At 39.4% G+C, this 21875-nt stretch overlaps 2 protein-coding genes and 1 long non-coding RNA gene across 5 annotated transcripts; 2 read left to right on the top strand and 1 right to left on the bottom strand.

Annotated features, from left to right (window-relative positions):
- Positions 1 to 2149: 2149 nt before the first annotated feature.
- On the top strand, positions 2150 to 12086 carry cyp27b1 (cytochrome P450, family 27, subfamily B, polypeptide 1). The gene is made up of 9 exons (XM_077530226.1): positions 2150 to 2603; positions 3808 to 3998; positions 5563 to 5753; positions 6587 to 6787; positions 7683 to 7843; positions 9541 to 9707; positions 9772 to 9853; positions 9935 to 10132; positions 11444 to 12086. The coding sequence occupies exons 1-9, from the start codon at positions 2382 to 2384 to the stop codon at positions 11555 to 11557; spliced, it is 1527 nt and encodes a 508-aa protein (XP_077386352.1). The 5' UTR covers positions 2150 to 2381; the 3' UTR covers positions 11558 to 12086.
- Positions 12087 to 13807: 1721 nt separating this feature from the next.
- Positions 13808 to 21300, top strand: mcrs1 (microspherule protein 1). Of its 2 annotated transcripts, XM_077529393.1 has the most exons (16): positions 13808 to 13838; positions 17126 to 17211; positions 17287 to 17348; positions 18034 to 18185; positions 18305 to 18443; positions 18536 to 18700; positions 18768 to 18877; positions 18971 to 19079; positions 19182 to 19320; positions 19414 to 19489; positions 19872 to 19900; positions 19980 to 20072; positions 20452 to 20534; positions 20620 to 20707; positions 20776 to 20903; positions 21040 to 21300. In XM_077529393.1, exons 4-16 carry the CDS (start codon positions 18034 to 18036, stop codon positions 21124 to 21126), a joined length of 1398 nt encoding a protein of 465 aa, XP_077385519.1. In that variant the 5' UTR covers positions 13808 to 13838; positions 17126 to 17211; positions 17287 to 17348; the 3' UTR covers positions 21127 to 21300. The 2 variants fall into 2 exon arrangements, with proteins under 2 accessions (XP_077385519.1, XP_077385518.1); XM_077529392.1 differs by lacking the exon at positions 13808 to 13838 and having other exon boundaries at positions 17071 to 17348.
- LOC144023800 (uncharacterized) lies at positions 15721 to 17018 on the bottom strand. 2 transcript variants are annotated; one of them, XR_013284606.1, is made up of 3 exons: positions 16765 to 17018; positions 16123 to 16353; positions 15721 to 15845 (listed from the first exon to the last, which is right to left on the bottom strand). It is a non-coding gene; the product is annotated as an uncharacterized LOC144023800 (long non-coding RNA). The 2 variants fall into 2 exon arrangements; XR_013284607.1 differs by lacking the exon at positions 16765 to 17018 and adding an exon at positions 16460 to 16737.
- Positions 21301 to 21875: the final 575 nt, after the last annotated feature.

The following is a 21875-nucleotide window of genomic DNA, read 5'->3' as shown; positions in this document are numbered from 1 at the left end:
ATAGCGTCATGAAGCCAATAGTGTATAAAAATGGACAGAATGATGCCCAAATATAATTCTGCGTCCTAAACATGACTTGGATTCCTACTATTCCTGGATTCCTTCCTATTGTTGAAGAACTAGCTAAAGTGTACGTTACTGATGCCAAACTCCAACAGATCTTAATTTCCATACAGAAGATAATCAACCAGTCCCATGTATTTCCCTGAAACATTGCTTATTTAAGACTCGTGGTTAGCGCGTTCTATAACGGTCAGCCAAGGCTCTGAGGCCATTTGTCACTCAACGCGGCGCACACACATGCCGCTTTACACGAATTCCACTTCAAATTAAATCAGCTCGGATTTTTCTCCCGGGCTTGGAAAACCCAGCAAGTCAGCAAAAAGTAATTGTGTGGAGACGTTTTTAAATAGTCCACCACCACCAGACTGGCCACTTATTCCAGTTCAACTTTGAAGTAGCGCCAATGTTTTGCTTCTTGAGGAGCCTTATGTGACTCACGCTCAAGTAGAGGCAACATTGCCGTATTCTTAGAAGCCATCGCATGGATATAGTGCCTCACCCCAAAACAAAGTCTCACTCTGGAATCATGTTCTATGTTGGATTTGATGCATCTAGGTACATTCATAAAAGTCATTGTTTGGTTATCTATTTAAATTGTTTGATAGTGAAAAAGGCCCTGTTGGTTCACCTAACGTTTGATGTGACCCAAAAATTAGGGCTGGGTTTAAAAAAAATCGAATTATCCTTTTCAGGCCTGCATGAATCGGTTATTTTAATATTTTTTTCCTCATAAATGGGCGGCACGGTGGTTGACTGGTTAGTACGTCCGCCTCCCAGTACTGAGGACGCAAGTTCGAGTACAGGCTCCGGCCTTCCTAGGTGGAGTTTGCATGTTCTCCCCGTGTCTGCGTGGGTCATCTCGTGGGTCTTCTCCGGGTACTCCTCTCACATTCCAAAGACATGCGTAGCAGGTTAATTGGGCGCTCCGAATTGTCCATAGGTGTGCTTTTGTCTGTGGATAGTTGTTCGTCTCTGTGTGCCCTGTGATTGGCTGACAACCAGTTCAGAGTTCAGTTCAGTTCACCTACTGCCCGAACCCGGCTGGGATAGGCTCCAGCACCCCCGCGACCCTTGTGAAGAGCAAGCGGTTAAGAAAATGGATGGATGGATTTTTTCATAAATTCACAAGAAAAATAGCATTATAAAGGCCAATTCTTTTGTATCTTACATTATGGAATTTGCTGTTCACACGAATTTTAAAGTATTTTCTTACATTTATGCAAGACCTGATTTATTGCACTTTAAGACAATTCAGAATATATTTTTTTCTTTTTCTTTTTATAGTCATAATTATTTAGATTTATGAAAATATTTTCATCTCATCCTTGCTGATGTCAGTGTTTGTGTAACATACACTTTGTGGTGTTTTTATCATGTCCTTGACATTTAAGAAGAATTGGTGTTCCTTAATATCAGATTGAAATGAAGTGAGTTGAAGCGAATCGGGAAAAAATCCAAATTGACTCAAATTGAACTCTTGTCAAGCGAAATCGAACCGATTGAGGAAATTAGAATCGAGCCCCACCAAAAACAAAAAAAAAAAAAAAAAAAACGTACAAGCCAGTGTAAGTACACCATCGCTCATAAACAAATGCACTCGTCGAAAGAAGCCACGTGTTTCATTTCCCTAATTCCTTCTGTGGCATCCAAGAGCTAATGTTGTTTTTGTGATATTGTGTGTTTTTGAGCATCGAAACTTCAAGCTCACTATACGTCCCTCCCCCTCCACATGCCAAAAGAATGTGCTCAGCAGCTGAAATTGTCAGGGGGGGAAAAAAAACCCTTCTGATCCTAGAACCGCCCCTACATCAAAAAAAGATGTTACCTATCTGGAAATGTGTCAAAAATATCAAGCACCCTACAATGCATCCCAATGATGTAGCCCTTCTTTCCCCTAACATTCGCCTTGAATGGCCCCGAATGTGTGATAAATTACTAAATGTGTCAGCCTGCGGGTCTGTGGGGGAGCAAAGTGCGAGAGATAAGCCGTGCAGTGTCTCGCACCCTCTTTCTTTCTCTCTCCCTGCTCACACACACATCCCGCAAGTAAGTCATGTATTATTTATCCCATAGCTCCACGTGTGGAGCCTCTCGGGGATGGTCCTTGTTCGGCCCTGTGATTGGACACACCTCCACGCTTCATCGTCTCATCCAGGCGGGGGCGGGACCTGGGCCGCACCCTCACCCACGATTGGCCCCGAATCAGAAAATTTACAGCTTTATCTCCGCGGGTTCGAGGAGCAGGTCGCGGGGTTATAAATAAAGCCTCCAACCCGGCGGGGGTGAGAAAATGAGGATCGGCGTCCGGCGAGCGCTCCATGAGCTCAGTGAGAAGGATGCTGCAGCAAGCTCTACGAGTTTCCGGCCGGAGCGCCTTCCCCCTCTTCAAGTGGGTGGAAAGGTGGGCTGAGGGTGCAGCAGCGGCCGGTCCCAACGGGACCACGGTGAAGAGCATGGACGACATGCCCGGCCCCTCGGTGCTCGGCTTCGCCTGGGACTTATTCGCCCGCCGGGGACTGTCCAAGCTGCACCAGTTACAGGTAGGAGCACGTTCGGCATGACTGCAACCAGCAGGACATTTGAATGCATTATGGAAATTAATTTCACTGCATTATTTGGGATTTTTTTTTGGGTTATTTGCAAATTAGAGGTTACAGGTGAAGAACGAGTTACATTTAAAAGCAAATGCACTTTTTTGTTGTTGTTGTTTTTTTTTTCCAAGAATTAAATCTATTTAAAAAAATTATGCTAATGCTTTTGACTGAAATAAGTAATTTAAGAATATGTTGTATGTTTATGCAATCTGCCGATTTTTGGAGCTGCATTCCATCATATTTGTAAAATTCAACCAAAATATCAGCTCATGCAATTTAATGTATGAATTTGATGTTTATTCTACATATTTCTCTGTACATTTATTTCTTTATTCACTCGTCTACTTATTAATTTACTGATGTAAATGTATTTACTTGTTAAAAAAAAATAAAATCACTTTCTGACAGTAAGACAATGCTGAACTATGGTATGTTAAGTAGGACATTTTTTTGTATCTTGCATTTCACTATGCATGTGTGCCTATACCTGCGATTGGCTGGCAACCAATTCAGGGTGTACCCTGCCTACTGCCCATAGCCAGCTGGGATAGGCTCCAGCACCCCCCACGACCCTTGTGAAGAGCAAGCGGTTCAGAAAATGGATGGATGGATGTGTGCCTATACATGTTTACAAGTTTTGATCACTGGATAAGCTGTCTCCCTCCTCAAATAATGTACCAAAAATTTGGTAAAATGCATAAATTCCTACACGTGCATTCTGAAAATCCCATTCATTAATATCTTATAGCAAAGTATTCTGGAATTTCTGAACAAAAAATAAGCACAACATGTTTACATCAAGTTCTGAGTAAGAGCCAAATTTCATATTGTCATTTAAGTGGTTGTCAGTGCGCCCTCAGTGGACAAAATAAGCAACAACAGTTAATAGTAGTGAAAACTGCAGTTTGTGTTGCGTCCTCGCGGCCCAGATTGGTTCCCCTGACGGTCCAGTTCTGGCCCACAGGCCATATGTTCGACACCACTGGTTTATGGTCATTATAAAAACATCACTTTGCAGGACAATTACAGTGTCAGTTGCCATGCTAATGTCCAAAAAGTCACTCTATCTTCAGTCGAAACGGAAATCTTCCAGATGCACACAAGCTTGGTCGTTTCATGAGCTCAAATTAAGTGCATGTTTCACGTGCAGCTGGAGGGATTGCAGCAGTACGGCCCCATGTGGAAGGCGAGCTTCGGCCCCATCACGACGGTCCACGTGGCTCGTCCGGCGCTCATTGAGCAAGTGCTGAGGCAAGAGGGCCAACACCCCATGCGCTCGGACCTCTCATCCTGGAAGGACTACAGGAAGCTCCGAGGTCAGCACTACGGACTGTTGACATCGTAAGTTTTAATGTACGAATGATGTGACATACAGATCATGCCACCGTTTTACCTTTCCTAGCCTTGTTTTATAAATAGATGGTAGTCAAATAGCACCATTATAACTCAGAAAATATAAAGCACGTAACTCGGCAATTGAATTCGGAAGAAAATGAGGAACACAATCTGTGTCTGCAAAAAACTTTATTTGATAAAACATACAACAAGCAGGGGCGTTACTCGACATGATTTTGCAAGAGCGCTTGTCAGATGTGCGTTTATCTTAAGTGACTATGCGGAAATTTAAGGCAACAATTAGTTCCGCCTCAAACTGCACTGCATTATTGATGGAAACCAAAAATAAAATTAGATACAAATACTTGTAAAAAAAAACAAACAAACAAAAAAAAACACCTGCAAATGTGAGCTAGTTAAATTCCATTCCAATTTTGAAGTGAGGACAACATGAAAAATCAACTTTTTGGAGCTAAAATGCTAATTCCTCACCGAAAACAAAACTGGTGTTTTCCTCCATTCACCCCTCTTTGAGAAATTCTAGGTCATTCTGCTCTCCAAGCACCAGCCCCTCCCCAACCTGAGAAAATGAGCGAGTGCTCACTTTATGACATCATAAAGTGCGGACCCACCCTTGCACCGCCTCTGTGGACTAAACGCACCCACACTTTTTCTGAGACCTCCATGGGATAGTGACAAAAGTAGCCTTTAACAGTAAGCATTCTGTCCAAATGAATTCAAAACAATCAATTATCCTTCACATTTGCAATGCTAAACTAAAATGACTTGTCTTAAAATCCCAGAAAACATTCTGGCTGACACCTGTGTAAACTGCAAGTAAAACCTTTCCTCTGCTGAACCTAACTGAATGAATAGTGTAGTGACTAGCGCACTCGCCGTGTAAGCAGCAGGTACCTGGTTCATGACCCGCTCAGGTTTATTTTTTCTCCCCTACTCCGCCACGATTTCTTGCGGCAAGGAGACGTTTTGTTTCAAATGTTTATTGAAGAATTGATGGCTTTCCATTCGGACGAGTGCTCATATGCAGAGGTCCAACAGCACTGCAGACTGCAGTCGGTTCACCAGGGGCGCGGCAACCACACGGGGAGAGGCGTGGTTTTACGGAACCGGGCGTTTTACTTCAGCGTTAAGAAAATAACCCGCAAAACACCTAATATTTAATAAAAAATGACATAGCCAAGGTAAGATTTAATCATGATATTCCTATAGTTAACTGTGGAAGGGCTTAAAATACAGTGATGTCATCCCTTTAATTAAAATTAAGCATACATACATAATATATGAACCTTCAGTCTGAGATCAAATTGAGTGAGCTATGCAAACTGAACATTGAAACCTCTTTTGTGTGTCTTTTGTACAAACTTGTGTCTCTTGGTCATCAAGTCCTAAAAGCCAACTCGTTAGGGACTGAGCCACTGCTGTCCCAACACGGTAAAAATGATATTGCGCCTTAATTGTTTACTCCAACATGCTTGCTGTCACATTCCTCATTCATTCCAAAAACAAGCCGATACATACGGATGATGATGTTGATTTGTGTTGTGCTCAGTGAAGGCGAGGAGTGGCAGGAGGTGCGAAGCCTCCTTGCGAAGCACATGCTGCGGCCCAAGGCGGTCGAAGCTTACGACCAAACCCTTAACGGCGTGGTCAGCGACCTCATCGTCAAACTGCGCCAGCGCAGACGTCCCGAAGGCCTCGTGAACGACATCGCCCGGGAGTTCTATTACTTCGGCCTCGAGGGTGAGGTTAAAATGCAACTTGGAGGACTCTTTTGTGATGAGGCAGATAGTTTGAACATGCATGCATGTTAAAGCCTGACTTAACCTACTTTCCTTTTTTCTTTTTTACTGATGTAGTAGTATCATGTTATGGATATCTGAAGTATAGCACAGTAAACCGCCCTACCATTGTGGGTTTGATTTGATGTTAAATAGTTTGAATTCAAAAGTTACTTTGGTAGAGATTCCAGTACCCTCCCACACTTTGAAAATCATTAATACAGAAGATACCTCAACTCTCATAGCAGCATATAAATCATAAAATATAAAGCACATAACTCGGCAATGAATTCAGAAGAAAATGAGGAACACAATCTGTGTGCAAAAAAACTTTACTGATAAACATAAATGTCTTACAGCAAGTACATAACTCGACGTAATTTTTTCCAGGTTGTAAAAATCGGGTGTAATTCCACTTTTGACCACTTGAGTGCGCACTTATTTAGTTTGACTACATTTGAATAAAAAGAAGAAGAATGAAACACGAAATACAGTTGCCTACTGTATTCCAGCCAGTAAGTATGAATGATTCCGCTGTCCTATTGATTAAAAGCCAAAACAATAAATACACTTGAAAAAAATATGAATGGAATAACAAGTGAAATCACTGGCGGCCATCTTACGTTGCCATTCGTTATGGTCTACCTCTACGGTGAAATTGTCGCCTTGTAAGTTACCAGTACCAGTAAGTCTGGGAGAACCATGTACATTTTATTGCTAAGAAAAAGTGTGTGCCAATTTAGTTTGCATCAGTGACATGTCTTGACTTTTTTTTTTTTTTTTTTTAATATACAGGAATCTCCTCCGTGCTGTTTGAGTCCCGAATCGGCTGTCTGGAGCCAGTGGTTCCGAAAGAAACGGAGCTCTTCATCGAGTCCATCAACACCATGTTTGTCCAGACGCTTCTTACCATGGCCATGCCAAGATGGATGCATTCGCTATTCCCCAAACCCTGGAACACCTTCTGTCAGTGCTGGGACAACATGTTTGAATTTGGTACGTTCCTTTGGGTCTTTAGATTTGAGATGATGCAAGTGCAGAGCTATGGAATGTGCCTAGATAGTCAAATTGTGTCATCAAAAAGGGTGAATCAGGATTTACATTATGTTGCGTGAAGTTCCGGATGAAGTTGCGCAAACCAAACATGGAAAAAGAAAATCGACATCTACACTTCCTGTAATTATTTTTCTTGCGTTCTCAGCTTCCATTGCCTTGTGAGGAGTCCAAACATGAAAATCGAACATGTTTAAAATAATTATGCTCATCTAAAGTAGAACAGAAAATCAGAGATTATAGTCCTTAAACTGCACGCACTACAAGATATGGGAATGTAAAGGCTGGATTATGATTTGTGATGTCATGTCATTCTACTTAAATGTCGAATTACATGTTTCATTAATGTGCAAGGTTCATAATTAATAATCTGCCTATCCACTTTTCCATTTTTTTTGTACATACATTTTTGTTTAGTGGTGTGCTGAGCTTTTATAACGTGAAATATGTGCATTGGCTAAAAAAAAACTAATAATAAATAAAATAAAAGATGGAAAATTCTGTTGTATACAAGGTTATTTTAGTTAATTTTGATATTAACCGGAATAAGGTCGTTTGAAAGTGTGCCACACAGAAATGACGTCATCTAGCAGCAACCAATAGAAGGTGTTTATTAGATATTGTACACAAGTAATAGATATTTTTTTATAAACAACAAAAAAAAAGTAATATTGAAACTAGCTAAAACTAAGACATTTTTAAAAAATAACTATAACTAATAAAAACTACAGAACCACCCTGAAAACTACCTAAATTTAAACACAAATTCAAAATGAAACTAAAATGAGAATTCCAAAACTATAAAATAACATGCTGTGACTTTGTGCTGCTTTTCCAGCTAAAAGCCACATTGACCAGCGCCTGAGAGAAGCAGAGAAGAAAAGCGATTGCCAAAAAGTGAAGGGCCACTACCTTGCCTACTTCCTGTCCCAAACAGATTTGCCCATGAAGACTGTTTACAGCAATATCACAGAGCTGCTGCTTGCAGGCGTCGACACCGTAAGACCAAACATCAACTTTTTCTCTGCTGCCGTCACACTTTATGTACAAATATTTATTGCAATGGTGCGCCGTGCAGTTGGTACTTGGGTCTTTAGTCGGGGCTTTGCGTAATACCAGCACCATCACATGGAGAAATCTGTTCAATGAGTTAGACGATGAAAATTGATAGGTGGCATAAATTAATATGTTCCAGTAATTGCTAATACTGTTCGACACTACTAATGAGCGCTTCCATTCTTTTTTTTAGAGTACTTCAAAGCAAGGCTTTTAGAGTTGAGTACACAAGCCACCTCTTTGAAGTTAATTGGAGGCTAGTCACTTTTTCCCCCTCCTTCTCGTTGAGCAGAGAGGGGAGGGGTGAGCAGCTATGTACGGAGGAAGAGGAGGTGTGACGGAGGGAGATTAAATGAATGAGACAGCGTTACTTGCTCTCAGGCGTTTTGATTAATGCACAAGGTGCCCGCGTGTACTAGTTAGGCCCAAGGACAACATGAGTAGCCCAAGAGGTCTGTTCTAAAAATAGCTCACCATTGACGGGACACTATGACTTAACTCAGAAGAATTAAAATAGAAGATGGTTAACATTTTTATTAATTAATTTATTTATTAATCAATCAATTTATTTATTTATTTATTTATGTTTTTCTTCTATTTGACACTTCTTAATTTACCACATATAATAATAATAATAATAATAATAATAATAATAATAATAATAATAATAATATAAAATAAAATATTACATATCGTCAGAATCCATTATTGGCCCGTGTCTTATGACAACACATATAGGCTAAAATCTGATTGGTCAAAAAATTAATTAATAAATAAATAAATCATCCACATAAACTAGAAGCAGTGCAGACTCGGAATGTGATGATATATCGATACCGTGATAAATAATACTTTGTCTCTCGATAGATTATCGATATGTCTACGCAAGTATTGCGATATTTGTAGTTGATATACAGCCACTATAACGGCTCCATTGTTCATGAGTCATGACTTATTTTGAAATTATTTGGCGGGCCACTAGGGGGAGCACCACATAAGAGTGGTGGGGAAATGGACGCAAGTCTTCAGGCGAAGAAGACGTATGAGCTTAGTTTTATGATTTTTATTATTATTGTTATTATATAATTTATTTTTATTTATTATTATTATGTATATATAATATATATTTATACATTATATTATGTATTCATATTACATTTATATTTATTTATATTATTTCATTATAATATTGCGATTTAAAAAAAATTGTATTATTATTTATTGATATTTATTTTATTAGTATTTTTTTTATTTATTATTGATTGTTCTTTTTTATTATTATTATTATTATTATTATTATTATTATTGTTATTAGTATTTTATGATTTGTTTTATCATAGATTATTGTGGATTTATTACCTGAGCAATATATCGAAAATCACGCTATCATCATATCGTGAGATAATCGTTATTGTGAGCCTTGTATCGCATATCGTGAGGTAGCTAAAGGTTCCCACCCCTAGTGCAGACAATAGAAACGCTACAAAATGAAGAGAATAGCTGGTGGGAGTAAATAATACAATGTTAAGGAACAAGTATTAGATTTTATGCTGTAAATCCAGGTCAATGCTTCCGATAGTGTTTATCTCACAACTAATTTCAATTTATTGTAATAGTAATGATGTTTATGTTATTCTTAGATATCCGGCACGATGTCCTGGTCGCTGTACGAGCTGTCGCGTCACCCTGAGTTGCAGGCCTCACTACGCAATGAAGTTCTGAGCGTACTGGAAGGAAGGAAGGTGGCCCAGGCAGCAGATGTAGCACGCATGCCTCTTATGAAGGCCGTAGTCAAAGAAGTGCTCAGGTAGGATTCCGCCAAAAGAAGTCACGCGAGTTGGATCGTGCTCACAGCTGGTGACATTTTCCAGGTTGTATCCGGTCATCCCTGCGAATGCTCGAGTCATCACTGAGAGAGACATCCAGGTTGGAGACTACCTCATTCCCAAAAATGTGAGTGTTTAAAGCAGTCTGGTACATTTCAAACGAATCATCGGCACTGTAAAAGTGTAACACGAAAATCACTCCTTCCAGACTCTGATTACGCTGTGCCACTTTGCAACGTCACGCGACCCGGCCGTCTTTCCGAATCCAAATGAGTTCCTGCCGCACAGGTGGTTGACAAAGGACCAGACCCATCACCCGTACGCCTCGGTGCCTTTCGGGGTGGGAAAACGCAGCTGCATAGGACGACGTATTGCTGAGCTGGAGCTTTACCTTGCTCTCGCCAGGGTGAGAACACAATTTTAAAAACAGTCTATTTGGATTGATGACTTTGCAGCGGTATTAAACGGCACTGTACCATACTGAGGGATGTTATTCAGTTGTTGTCCCTCTCAAAAAACGGATTAACATTTCAAAATTTTTGCCATTATAAAGATAACGATGCTCTGATTTGGCGGATACTATCAGAAAGATAAAATTGCGTAAAACTGAATTTGTTGCCAAAATAAGATCTCTAAAAAGGGAGGTGAACATGTTTCACATTGTTGACGTTTTAAAGGTGCCAAGGCAATGCCTAGAAGTTTTAAAAAAGAAAAAAGAAAAAAATAGAAATACTGATTATCAACCACAACATAACTCAGTATGCCTCACGTACTGTAAAAGTAACCAACAGCTAAATAGATTTAAAAGCCAAATAAATAAATAAATAAATAAAAAGATTACTAAAATTACTAAAGGAGCGTACAGTGCAAGATTTTTTTTTTTGTAAACATAATTTTAAAAATACTTTGAAAAACCATAATTATAAGTATGGCAAAAGAGCATAGTTTTGAACCAGGACTTAAAAGCATTTGCACTATACAGTATTAGTATGTTTTGAATCTTTATGTATTCATATTATTTACTCTAAATATACCATCAAATCAGATGACTGTATATATGATCGACATACACAACTACAGAGAAACTATTCACGTAATTTGTACGGTAAGTCTATTATATTGTAATACAGTGAACCCCGCTGTCAGTGGGGGATAGGAACCTAGCGGCCCTGCAAATAGTGAAAATACACATATAATTGACTGCCATTATAAATGCACTGAATTTTTTATTGTATTTTTTAAACAAACTGTCAAAAAGAATCATTGAAAATATGGGGATAAAGCTCCAATCAGCGATTTAATTGAGCCACTTTTTTTTATTTTTTATTTTTATTCATTTATTTATTTATTTATTCCATCCATCCATTTTCTTGACCGCTTATTCCTCACAAGGGTCGCGGGTGGTGCTGGGGCCGATCTCAGCTAGCTCTGGGCAGGATGCGGGGTACACCCTGGACTGGTTGCCAGCCAATCGCAGTTATTTATTTATTTTTTACAAAAAATAACATCTTTAGTCATCTTCAGCTGCACTGGGTGGTGTCAAGAAATGCATAAAATTGTCTCGTTTTCCATCCTTTTATGTAAATAAATTGTCCGTGTTTGTACAGTATAGGGAAATTGCACCCCCTTGTGGCGCATACAAGTGTGACTAACTGAAAAGCAGTTTTCACATGCTGATCACGTCTCATTCTCTGCCTTGTGTTTCTGCTCTCGATAGATCCTGATCGAGTTCGACGTGCGGCCGGACCCGAAAGGTGTTTCTGTGAAGCCCATGACACGGACGCTGCTCGTTCCGGAAAATGTCATTAACCTGCAGTTCGTTGAACGATGACCCACTTCTCCCGAGCGGGCTGAGTTCCGTGAAAGTGGCCGCGGCCCTCAAGAGCACACAGCATGCGGAAAGGCGGCGACCCGTTCAGAATCATGTCAAAAAAAGGCGAAAGGGCTCACTGGACGCATCTTGAGTCAAGTACAGCGGCCCAGGTGCTCCTTGGGAGCCTTTAGGTTATGATAACGCAGATTTGCACAAATTCGTCTGAGAACTGCCATGGAAGTCATTGAACAGACGCTCCTCAGACTTGTTTCATTTACAACTCAACATTCAATAGGATCAAGTGAAGCAGGTGTGATTAAGAACTGTGCTCATTCACTGTCATGATCTGTGTTTTGGTTTGGTTTATTGGTCATGTTTTCCTTGTGCGTCTCGTCAAGTTTTATCATGTCCTCCTGTGCTTGTCATCCCAGTCCCTGGTGTCACCCAATCAGTCCTGGGCGAAAGTGTAGATTGTAAATCTAAATAAATGGCAAATTACACAAACAACTACAAATAATACAAATAAATAGCATTAAGTACAATGCAATGCAACTGTTTCGTGCAATTTGTGCTGACATTAACAACTAGAAAATGTTTTCAAACTATGTACAATATATTTGTGTACGACACAAATAAAAAGTAATAAAAAAAAAAATCAATATATAAATACAGAGATGGGCATTCCGTCAATATTGATGGAGATAAAGATGATTCACAGATAATGTAAATAGTGTGCAAAAAAACTCAAGTATGCCTTGAGAATATATATTTATATACATTAAACCAGAACACAATTCTTATCTTGCATAAATTAATGTGGTTATTCGAGAGAAAAAAAAAGTGATTTATGCAAATCTATTTGCAGGTATCTGGACTGGGATGACTGCTTTATTAAATGTTAAAGGCATACTTTAATGCATGTAGTTAAGTTTATTGCTCAAGCAAAACCTGCGCTACCTTTTTATCCGCTTTCAGCTAAAGTATCATCTGCGGTCAGAATTAATAGTGTGATTAATCTGAGTTAATATAGCAAGCTTGGCCTCTCTCTGATGTGCAGAGTAGAATGCATGTAATGGTGGAGTAAAAAAGTTACACGCAAGCTGAGAGCTAATTTTATCATTTATTTGGACTAGAAGTTATTAAAAAAATTTTTTATAAAATATTCTTACTGTATAACATATTTTAGAAAACGAGGGGAAAAATATATTTTTTTATTTTTTATTTTTTGCCCTACAATTTGGCGTCCCCTCCACTATGCCCGGGGCTGGACCTGCCCCAAGCCACATGTGTCTTGTCCAGGTGTCTCTCGTTGTTTCGTTACTAGGTGTATTTAGTTCCCTGCTTTCTTTCAGTCCTTGTCGAGTCCTTGTCGTCGTCACACCCTTGCCATGTTGCTTTGACTTATATGTTTTTGGACATTGTTGATTTTGTTTTTTGACACTGAGTATCATCTTTTGCCTTTTTCTTAATTACACCCCCCCCCCCCTTTTTTTTTTTTTTTTTAACTTCACCCCTGCCTTGCTTAACTGACAAATGTAAATAAATAGAAACAAGTTGACTTCTGTAAAATAAAATTATAAGCAAAAATACATTGTTAAATAAATTTAAAAAAAAAATAGGGAGCACAAGTTGTTTGCAATGCAATACTGTCACCTACTGGTGTTTTATTGTACTGTTTTAATTAGTGGTAATCGGCCAACATCAACATGTACTGTAGTATTTACACTAGCATCGATCACTTTAGTAAAATGGAGATAGGGTTCTTTTTAAAATTCTGCACCCATGACAGCTGTTCGAAATATTTCTTTTCATAAACAACCAGGTGCAAATATTTTGAATTCACGTTGTAAATCTGACTGTACGCTGTCCACACACTTTTTTTCCTTCTTTTTTTACCCTTTGGGAACGTAGCAACTAACATTAGTGTCTGAATTCTGTATTTATTGTAATTTATCATGCAACTTTGAAATTACATGACAATAAAATCCCATGAACAAAAGCATTGGTTTGTGTGTGATGGACGTGTGTGCCAAGTCGAACGATTTTTGATCTTGGCAAGCCAGTATCTAAACTTTTGGCACGTAGACCGTAGGCAAAAAAAATTCTCAGAAATGTGGTACTGGATGTTAACGTTCTTGTGTCTGGGCTGCACTCATTACGTTTGCTTTTGCAACAGACAATGCGTCAAAATGAAAACGATCAATAATGCTGTAAATGTAAATATGCTGTCTGGACTAGATAGCAAATGGCAGCATCCAGAATTTGGCCCATTTCACTGAATTAGTGCCATTTGATTGCGGTAATTCTTTTCAGAATTTCTGTCTATTTTTTTCCAAGTCTAAATATAAAAATACACATATGGAACTGTATATTGGTCTATCTCAACCAATGTTATATTTATGTCATTGTTTTATTGGAACTGATTGAGTAACAGGGCTGAATTTTTAGAATAGAATTAGCAAATACCTTATTTAAAATCAAGACACATTTATCCTAGGCGTCGGGAAATAGAATAGGTCGCTTGCACATCGTAATGCATCATGGGAGTTTTTCCTTCGGGCGCCATATTGGGTGTCCAACGGTTCACAAGGTACACTCGCGAGTTACACGGTAGAGCTTATCAACCTGATGTAATTTTCGCAGTATTTTCACGATTTACCGGAAGATCAAAAACAACGATACAGGCAGAAGGTGTCTCTGTGTGGCGGGATTGATCCTAATTACGTCCTGACCAAGGGTGATTTTTTTTTTTTGACGGAGAAAGCTTGCTGGCCAAATGTGACTTCTCTGGACATTTTTCACTACCTCGTGTTGACAACATGCTCCATAACACGCCAACAAATCCCTGGAGGCTTACAATTATTTTGTAAGCGGGTGGATACAGAGTGTAAACTTTAACATCGCATCAGAAGAAACTGTTGCTGTTGCACGTAAGTAAACCACATGGTGTTGGTAATTCTGCACACAAAAATGTTGATTTGTTCTCAGGCTTCCTGTTATCATTGTGTTTACATGCACAGCTAGGTTTACCTGATGTGGTTTTTCTAACAATTTTATAACAGGCAAATATGGCAGAGCGTATAAGAATAAAAAGTAACTATGCACAGCCTCCCCGTGGCTTAATTAAATTTAATGCTACCCTTTCACTAGTTACATGTTACTTAATCAACTTATTCTAAATGGTTAAGGTTAACCACTCTCAGAGGACGTATTTTTAGTTTCAGTTTCCAGTACAATAAAACGTGTTCATGGTAACTACTGAGCATACTGACAGCTTTTCTTATGATCTCACGGTTAAGGAGGCTGTCACAACACCCAATTTCTGTCTGGTGCCAGATGGCAACAATTCCCATCACTTGTCACGACAACACCAATATTATTACCAGGTATGTATGGCTTTACTTTTTGTAGTTTCTTATTTAATTCTATGTTTCATATTTTCATTACAATGTTTGTAATATTTTCAGATTCAGGCACAGATGAGTTTAACTGGACGGACTTCTGCGACTTTGTGGTGTGGACAAAGTGTGATTGAGCAAGTCCACCCAGATCGCTCGTTTTGGCCAGCTGGAAAAGCCAGAGTTTTTTTTCTCCCAAAGTCCCCTCCTTACCTGAACTGCTCGGGAGAGCATTTACTAGATCAGCAGTGGACTTCCAGTGTTCCTGCTCAGCCGCTGTCACCTACCACTTGCTCATGTACTTCAAAGATGCGGAGTAAAGTAGTTTTTTGTGCTGCAGCAGATTGTAAAATCAAATGATATCACTTGAAGTGTGCCAATCTAGACTGCCAAAAGGACAGTGGTTTTGTGACAAGTGTGAAACAAGGATTATTGGGAAAACTGAAACACAGTACTGGTACTTGTCTTTCATTAAACAAATTTAAAAGAGAGCAACTTTTTCCTCTGTACATAGCATAATGAAAGTCATTGCGTACCCCATCAACATTACATCATACCGTCATCTCAGGATGGTAGGCACCTGTGCTAAAATAAACTACATTAATTAACAGTTCAATTTTTAACCCTGAAATTACTACATCTAATCATTATTCACTTCATTTTTTGTGCTTTTAGAAATAATAGAGATTTATGCCATTACTTTAAGAGGGACCATATTGCACATTGAGTCAAATCCTGTCATTTGTATTATGTATAGCTTTGTAAACAAACCCAACAATAGAATTTGTATAAACGCTGCCTTTATTAGCGCCAAACAAACAGTCGCATGTTGTCCTCCTCCAATGCTTTGATGCTCGCCTTCGTTACCATCATGTCATTGGCAATCAAGTCGGTGTGGCATGAGATCCCTAAAGAAAAAAATAAAGGAAAAAAAAAAATCACAAAAAAATACGGTACCAGTAATAGGTTTAATATAGTAAAGTAGTATAGTTTTTTTGTCAGTGTAAAAGAAATGTACACATTTTGTTGCATTTTTTAATGTATGAACATTGCTACAGGCAAATACTTATTTCTATAAACACTTCCAAATGTCTCTAAAATATAAGGTGCGTGTACACACACAAACAAACACATACATTCACTCATGCATACAATATATCATGTAATGAATTCTGAGTGGCATACCAGAGTCAATGATGTCAGCAGTACTTGAGGGTACAGGTTACTGGAGCCATCTGGCTGCATAACTGCAACAATCTCTGCCACTTCGAGTCGTCTTTTCTTTGCTTGTCTCTCCTGTGCACGTTCATATCTTGGCACCGACTGGGCTGAGACATAGATGTTGTAACTTGGGACCCAACTTTAATGTTGGAGCCCAGTCGGGATGATTGGACAGAAAAACGGGCGCAGGGCGACCTGTTAAAATAAACAAATATATAAACAAATAAAATATGGAAAGACTGGTTATTTTACCGCAGTAGGGTGGCCGTGAATAAGTTCTTTAGCATGATGTGTAGGCTACCGGGGCTCTGTTTTCTTGCATCAGCCCCTTCTGTCTTTTTTTTCCAAGTTTACATTTTGCCACCAAAAAACATGTTATCGGCATTAAAAGCCCAAGACTAATCAATCCAATTTCAGCAGTAAACACTTTGCACTGGCACTACTTGGGTGAAAATGTTCGATGTTAGCTTTCGGCTAACGTCCGCTAGCCAGCTTGTACTACCGAACTTGCTTGCTCATGAATCCAAAACATAAGCAACTTGCCCATATATGGGCGGTCGAAACGTTATTAATCCTCATGCATTAAATAAAGGTAAACAAGCTTACCGCTCACAAAGTGATCGCTGCACACACGAGCCCAAAGTAACGACTTCCCTCCGGAGTCCGCACTCCTCTGTCTCCAGGCCCTGGTTCCTAATTATTTTTGGAATTCGGAAAAAAGACCGACCATTTCCCCCCTTGGCTTTGTTCGAACAGCCAACGATACAGCAACAATGTACCATTTTAAAAGGAGAAAACAAACGTGATAGATACGTGTTAGACCGAATCGCTACGTAAATGGAGGCCACCCAGCATGGCGACTACGAGAAATCCGAGGCGGAAGTGACGACATGTGCAAGCGACCTATTGAAACATACATTACATACATTTAAATAAACCTTTTTTTTTTCCCGCGCTGACCCTCCAGTCCACAGGGTGGCGCCATTGCGCCGCGAACATGTTAACTGACCTCGCCGCTTCGTCACGAGACGAGGAAAAATGACTATGCTAACTGTATGTTGTCCCGATATTGATATATAGTACAAAGACGCACCTGTTTACACGGTTTTGATTAAGTATCCATCACAGATATACCGTACACACGCAGCCAAATATTGGAACTACTACCACAATAAAACAACGAAGGAACGGTGAGTCCCCGAGAACGTGCACTTCGCTAGTATTAGCTTGCTAATCAGCGGCTAACGTTAGCTCTCATTAGAATTTTGGTTTAGCTCAGTCAACACTGAATATAAGAATAAAGCTAACCTCTTTCTATCATATTAAACAAGTATGATTCACATTATTGTTGTTTTACATCGACCGTCTGAGCAGACGTTACGGAGTGGGGCGTGTTTTTGTTAGTTGTTTCGGCCCTGTGGCTAACGCTAACATGTAAACAATACTAGCTGCAAAGGAAGTAGTATGGCTTGCATTACATGGTCTAAAAGGGCCAGTTTAGTAGGTCGTATGATATTCTTAAGTGTCGTCTAACAAACTACGGTTGTTGAGATTGTTATACATTCCTGTTAAATGTTAGTTGTTTTTTTAAAACAATGTAATTAAATGCAGGATTAATGCTTGTACAATTATTTTGAAAACAACAACAAATCATCGTGAGGTTTTTTAAGTCTACGTTAGTAAGTTATTTTCGTTTGTGGCCGTCTATTTTCTTTAATACAAAATGTCTTAACAATATAAAGGAAGAATACAAAATATAAGGGTGTACAACAGTCTGCATACATATAAACATTTTACAGTATCTACATTTGGAAGAAGCCTAAATCCTACTGCTTTCATTATATGTGAAATTGATCCTTTGTTTTGTCTGACCAGATGCAAGCGGTGGAGCCTGGTGTGGCAATGACAGTTGCAGGTTCACACAGCCGCTCAGAAGATGAAGAGTCGCTTGTTATAAAAGATGTGAAAAGGACAGCGACGCAAGCGTTTGGCAGTGGAGTTGTTCCCAAACGCAGAAGTTCTTCCAGGTTCCATTTAATCAATTGTCTAGCTTAGTCTTCTTGGGGTTAAATAGATATGTAGATGTGTTACTTCTCGTGTCTGATGATGGTGTTGTGTACTTGTCAATGTGAAACAACGTCCATAGATCGATAAAGAGAAAGAAGTTTGACGATGAGCTGGTGGAAAGCAGCCTCGTAAAATCATCAAGCCGCGTTAAAGGTCCTCCTCTCATGGAGCCTTTACGCTGCTCAGGTAGCGAGCCTTCTTCCAGCGAGAAAAAGAAGGTAAAGGAATCATATGAGAGAAAAAAGACAAAAGTTTTGTTCGAATTATGATTTATTTATTTATTTTTCATTCCTTTGTGCTCTCTTGGCAGGTGGCGAAATCAGGACCGGCTTTGATGCCGCCTCTCACAATGCTGATGCATCCTACACCAATAACCAAAAGAATGAAGAAAAGTAAACAGCCGCTACACATGACAAAAGACTTAGGTCGCTGGAAGCCTACAGATGACTTGCTGCTTATTAATGCAGTATTGCAGGTGAGTTTTAAACGTTAATATTAATAGCCTGTATGTGATCGTAAACATTTGTGCTTCTATTCTGCAGACAACAGACCTCACAACTGTCCATTTAGGGGTCAAGTTCAGCTGTCGGTTCACGTTGCGGGAAATTAAAGAGCGGTGGTACTCGCTTCTCTACGATCCCGTCATCTCAAAGTAAGACACCGGGCAGGCGAGCAGCACGTTTCCTTCCGCCGTGTTGACATGTTGACCTTTTCACTTTTCCTCCCTGCTGTTGCGGATGGTCAGACTTGCGTGGCAGGCCATGCGCCAGCTTCATCCGGAAGCGGTAGCTGCCATTCAAAGCAAAGCTCTCTTCAGTCAGGCCGAGGAAGCACTGCTGGCCAAGATTGGCTCGGTCAGTACACACACACGGTGATTCTTCTGTTATTGTCTCACTGTTATAACATTATACAAGTAGTGGAATCAGCGGCATGTTTCTTTGTTTGTCATCAAACAGACAAGTCAGCCGAAATTAGATATATTCCAAGATCTCCTAAGTAAACACCCAAGTGTTTTTCACCAATCCCGAACACCCAAAAGTCTACTGGTCCACTGGCAGCTTCTGAAGCAGTACTACCTACTGGATGATCAGAGTGGTGAGTGGTGATGCAAATCAAATATTGCCTCTCCAGCGTCCTCACGACAAACATATCAACCCAGCGTGGGTTAATGAATGTGTTGTGTTGCAGTCCAGCCTCTCCCAAAGGGTGATCAAGTCCTGAATTTCTCTGATGCTGAGCAGATTGTTGATGATGTCAAGTTAAAGTAAGGCATGCTTCGATATGTATTTAATGTGTATGTTTTGCACATTTGATGCAGAATTGGAGCCAAATAATTCTATATTTTTTTATGTTATTAGGAAAAAGGAAAAGTCCTCTTTTAGTGCTTTTTTAGAATTATTTTTCACCTTTTTGGGGGCCTCAAAATGCCTGAAAATTATCCAGTTATCGCAAGGGTTAGCCTGCTGAGAATGCATTTGAAACAAAACCCCTTCAAAATTCACTCAGTAGCGCCCCCTGGAATGTTTGTGGGGAAAAAGAGCCCCGAACACCAGTTACAACAAATGTGGACAAGGCATGATGTAATAGTTTTGACAATCCAACAAATTCCACCTCTGATCCATTTGTCATCTTGTCTTTACGTGCAGGGAGAGTCGAGATGAAGTATTGGAACACGGTAAGAAGGGTGAACGTTTCATTTGTATCATTAATTGTCCAAAGTGCAAACATTAAAAATCTGTTTTTTTCCCTTCCAGAACTGATGATATCTGATCGTCACCAAAAAAGGGAGATCAGGCAGTTGGAGCAAGAGTTGCCCCGCTGGCAGGTCCTTGTGGACAGTATCACAGGTAGAATATGTTTTTATTAAACAGTTGGCTTAAACGGGTCTGTAGTGGGAGTAGAGATGAGCAATGAATCCATTTATGGATGACCCAAATTCAAATTGAGCTTGTCGAGATGACTTTCATATTTCAAAAGCGCGTCATCGCTGACAAACACACACTGTTTACATTAATAACATGGCCGTGAAGAGGAGCTAGTTTACAATGCACAGTCTGTTCTGTTAAATTCCAGCTGCACTAGAAAGTTTTGATTTTTCATAAAAAAATATGTTGTGGAAAAGCATATTATAAAAACAATTCTCAGATAGAGAAAATAAGTCTTTTTTTTTTTTTTCTTCTTTTTTTTTCCCTCTTCCCTGTTCTAACCTGTGACTCTGTGTGTCAGGGATGAGCATGCCTGACTTTGACAACCAGACGTTGGCCGCTCTCAGAGGACGAATGGTACGCTACCTCATGAGATCACGAGAGGTAGGTCAAACAGTGGCGTAACATTAAGATCAAATCACGTTGCACTTTAGTAATTCTTACATTCTTTTCATTCATCCTCACCCAGATTACACTGGGCCGCGCGACCAAAGATAAACAGATAGATGTGGATCTATCACTAGAAGGGCCCGCATGGAAAATATCAAGAAAACAAGGTGAATTAACATGATGAAGAAGTGCAAAAAACTAACGTGAGGGTAAAAATGATGTTTGATGTCGGCAGGAATTATTAAACTGAAGAATAATGGGGATTTCTTCATCGCCAATGAGGGCAGACGACCCATCTACATCGATGGAAGACCGGTCCTGTCGGGTAACAAGTGGAAACTAAACAACAACTCAGTAGTGGAGGTACATATCAAGGTTATCAGCGAGTTAACACCCCTGTACTATATATAGCAATTTCTCACAATATTATAAAAGTCACAAAAAATGTGGTCATTTACTTGTGACATATGGTGTTCACATTCTGCATCTATTTCTGTAGATTGCAGGACTTCGCTTCGTGTTTCTAATAAACCTGGAACTCATCTCCCTCATTAAAGCCGAAGCAGCCAAGATGACACAACAGTGAACATTCAACTCTGTACTTAAGAAGCTCTTCTGACGTGGATTTGGTCTATGGACGTATTTCCGTGTTGTGCTGTAGACACTCTCTTGGTGGAGCCCGTTTTCCAGTTTTCAGATTATTTTATTTAAATTGTGTAGTGAATCTTTTCCACAATAATAAATCAGTGTGAACACACAATTTTAATTCTCTGGACTGTCTTTGTCACAATAGTTGACACGCTTCTCGTGACACTGATAAGGGCTACTAAACCAAAACATAAACACTACAGTTGTCATATTGCTATGTCATATTAAATTAAATGAAGAACCAAATAAGGTATCTTAAAATAGCAAGAACTGCAGAATTTGAGGCTATACAAGGAGAACCTAAGAATAACATTATGAATGCAATCTAAATTGAAAGGGGAACCAAAGGCAGTAAGATGCAAGCGCAGCTCAGTTGAAAATAAATAAGGGAAATAAATGCATCATTATATAATCTTAAAAATGAAAAGAGGAATGAACACATTGTCATTTTTAAAAATGTTAATACACTTACTGAGTCTAAAAACAAAAACAAAACACTGGATGTTCATTTCTAATTCAAATTTGTTTGTTTGGGGAGTTTTTGGATGGGTTATAATATCAACACTGCCATTACTTACAGTGTGGTTATTATTGTGGCGGTGGCTTGAGACAGCATAGAAGTGTAGAAATCAGAGGTGTTGCCAATATTTTAGTTATCTTATTTAACCACATGTGCATGCACCACCG

The sequence above is a fragment of the Festucalex cinctus genome, chromosome 8 (genome assembly GCF_051991245.1).
Source record: "Festucalex cinctus isolate MCC-2025b chromosome 8, RoL_Fcin_1.0, whole genome shotgun sequence".
NCBI lineage: Eukaryota > Metazoa > Chordata > Actinopteri > Syngnathiformes > Syngnathidae > Festucalex > Festucalex cinctus.
This window is presented reverse-complemented; position numbering and strand designations above follow the sequence as displayed.

Coding starts and splice junctions, on each gene's coding strand:
- cyp27b1 (XM_077530226.1), top strand. CDS start 2,382: ATGAGCTCAGTGAGAAGGATGCTGCAGCAAGCTCTACGAGTTTCCGGC. Junction 3,999..5,562: donor CACTACGGACTGTTGACATC/GTAAGTTTTAAT, acceptor TGTTGTGCTCAG/TGAAGGCGAGGAGTGGCAGG. Junction 9,854..9,934: donor ACTACCTCATTCCCAAAAAT/GTGAGTGTTTAA, acceptor CACTCCTTCCAG/ACTCTGATTACGCTGTGCCA.
- mcrs1 (XM_077529393.1), top strand. CDS start 18,034: ATGCAAGCGGTGGAGCCTGGTGTGGCAATGACAGTTGCAGGTTCACAC. Junction 19,080..19,181: donor TGCTGGCCAAGATTGGCTCG/GTCAGTACACAC, acceptor GTCATCAAACAG/ACAAGTCAGCCGAAATTAGA. Junction 20,708..20,775: donor GAAAATATCAAGAAAACAAG/GTGAATTAACAT, acceptor TGATGTCGGCAG/GAATTATTAAACTGAAGAAT.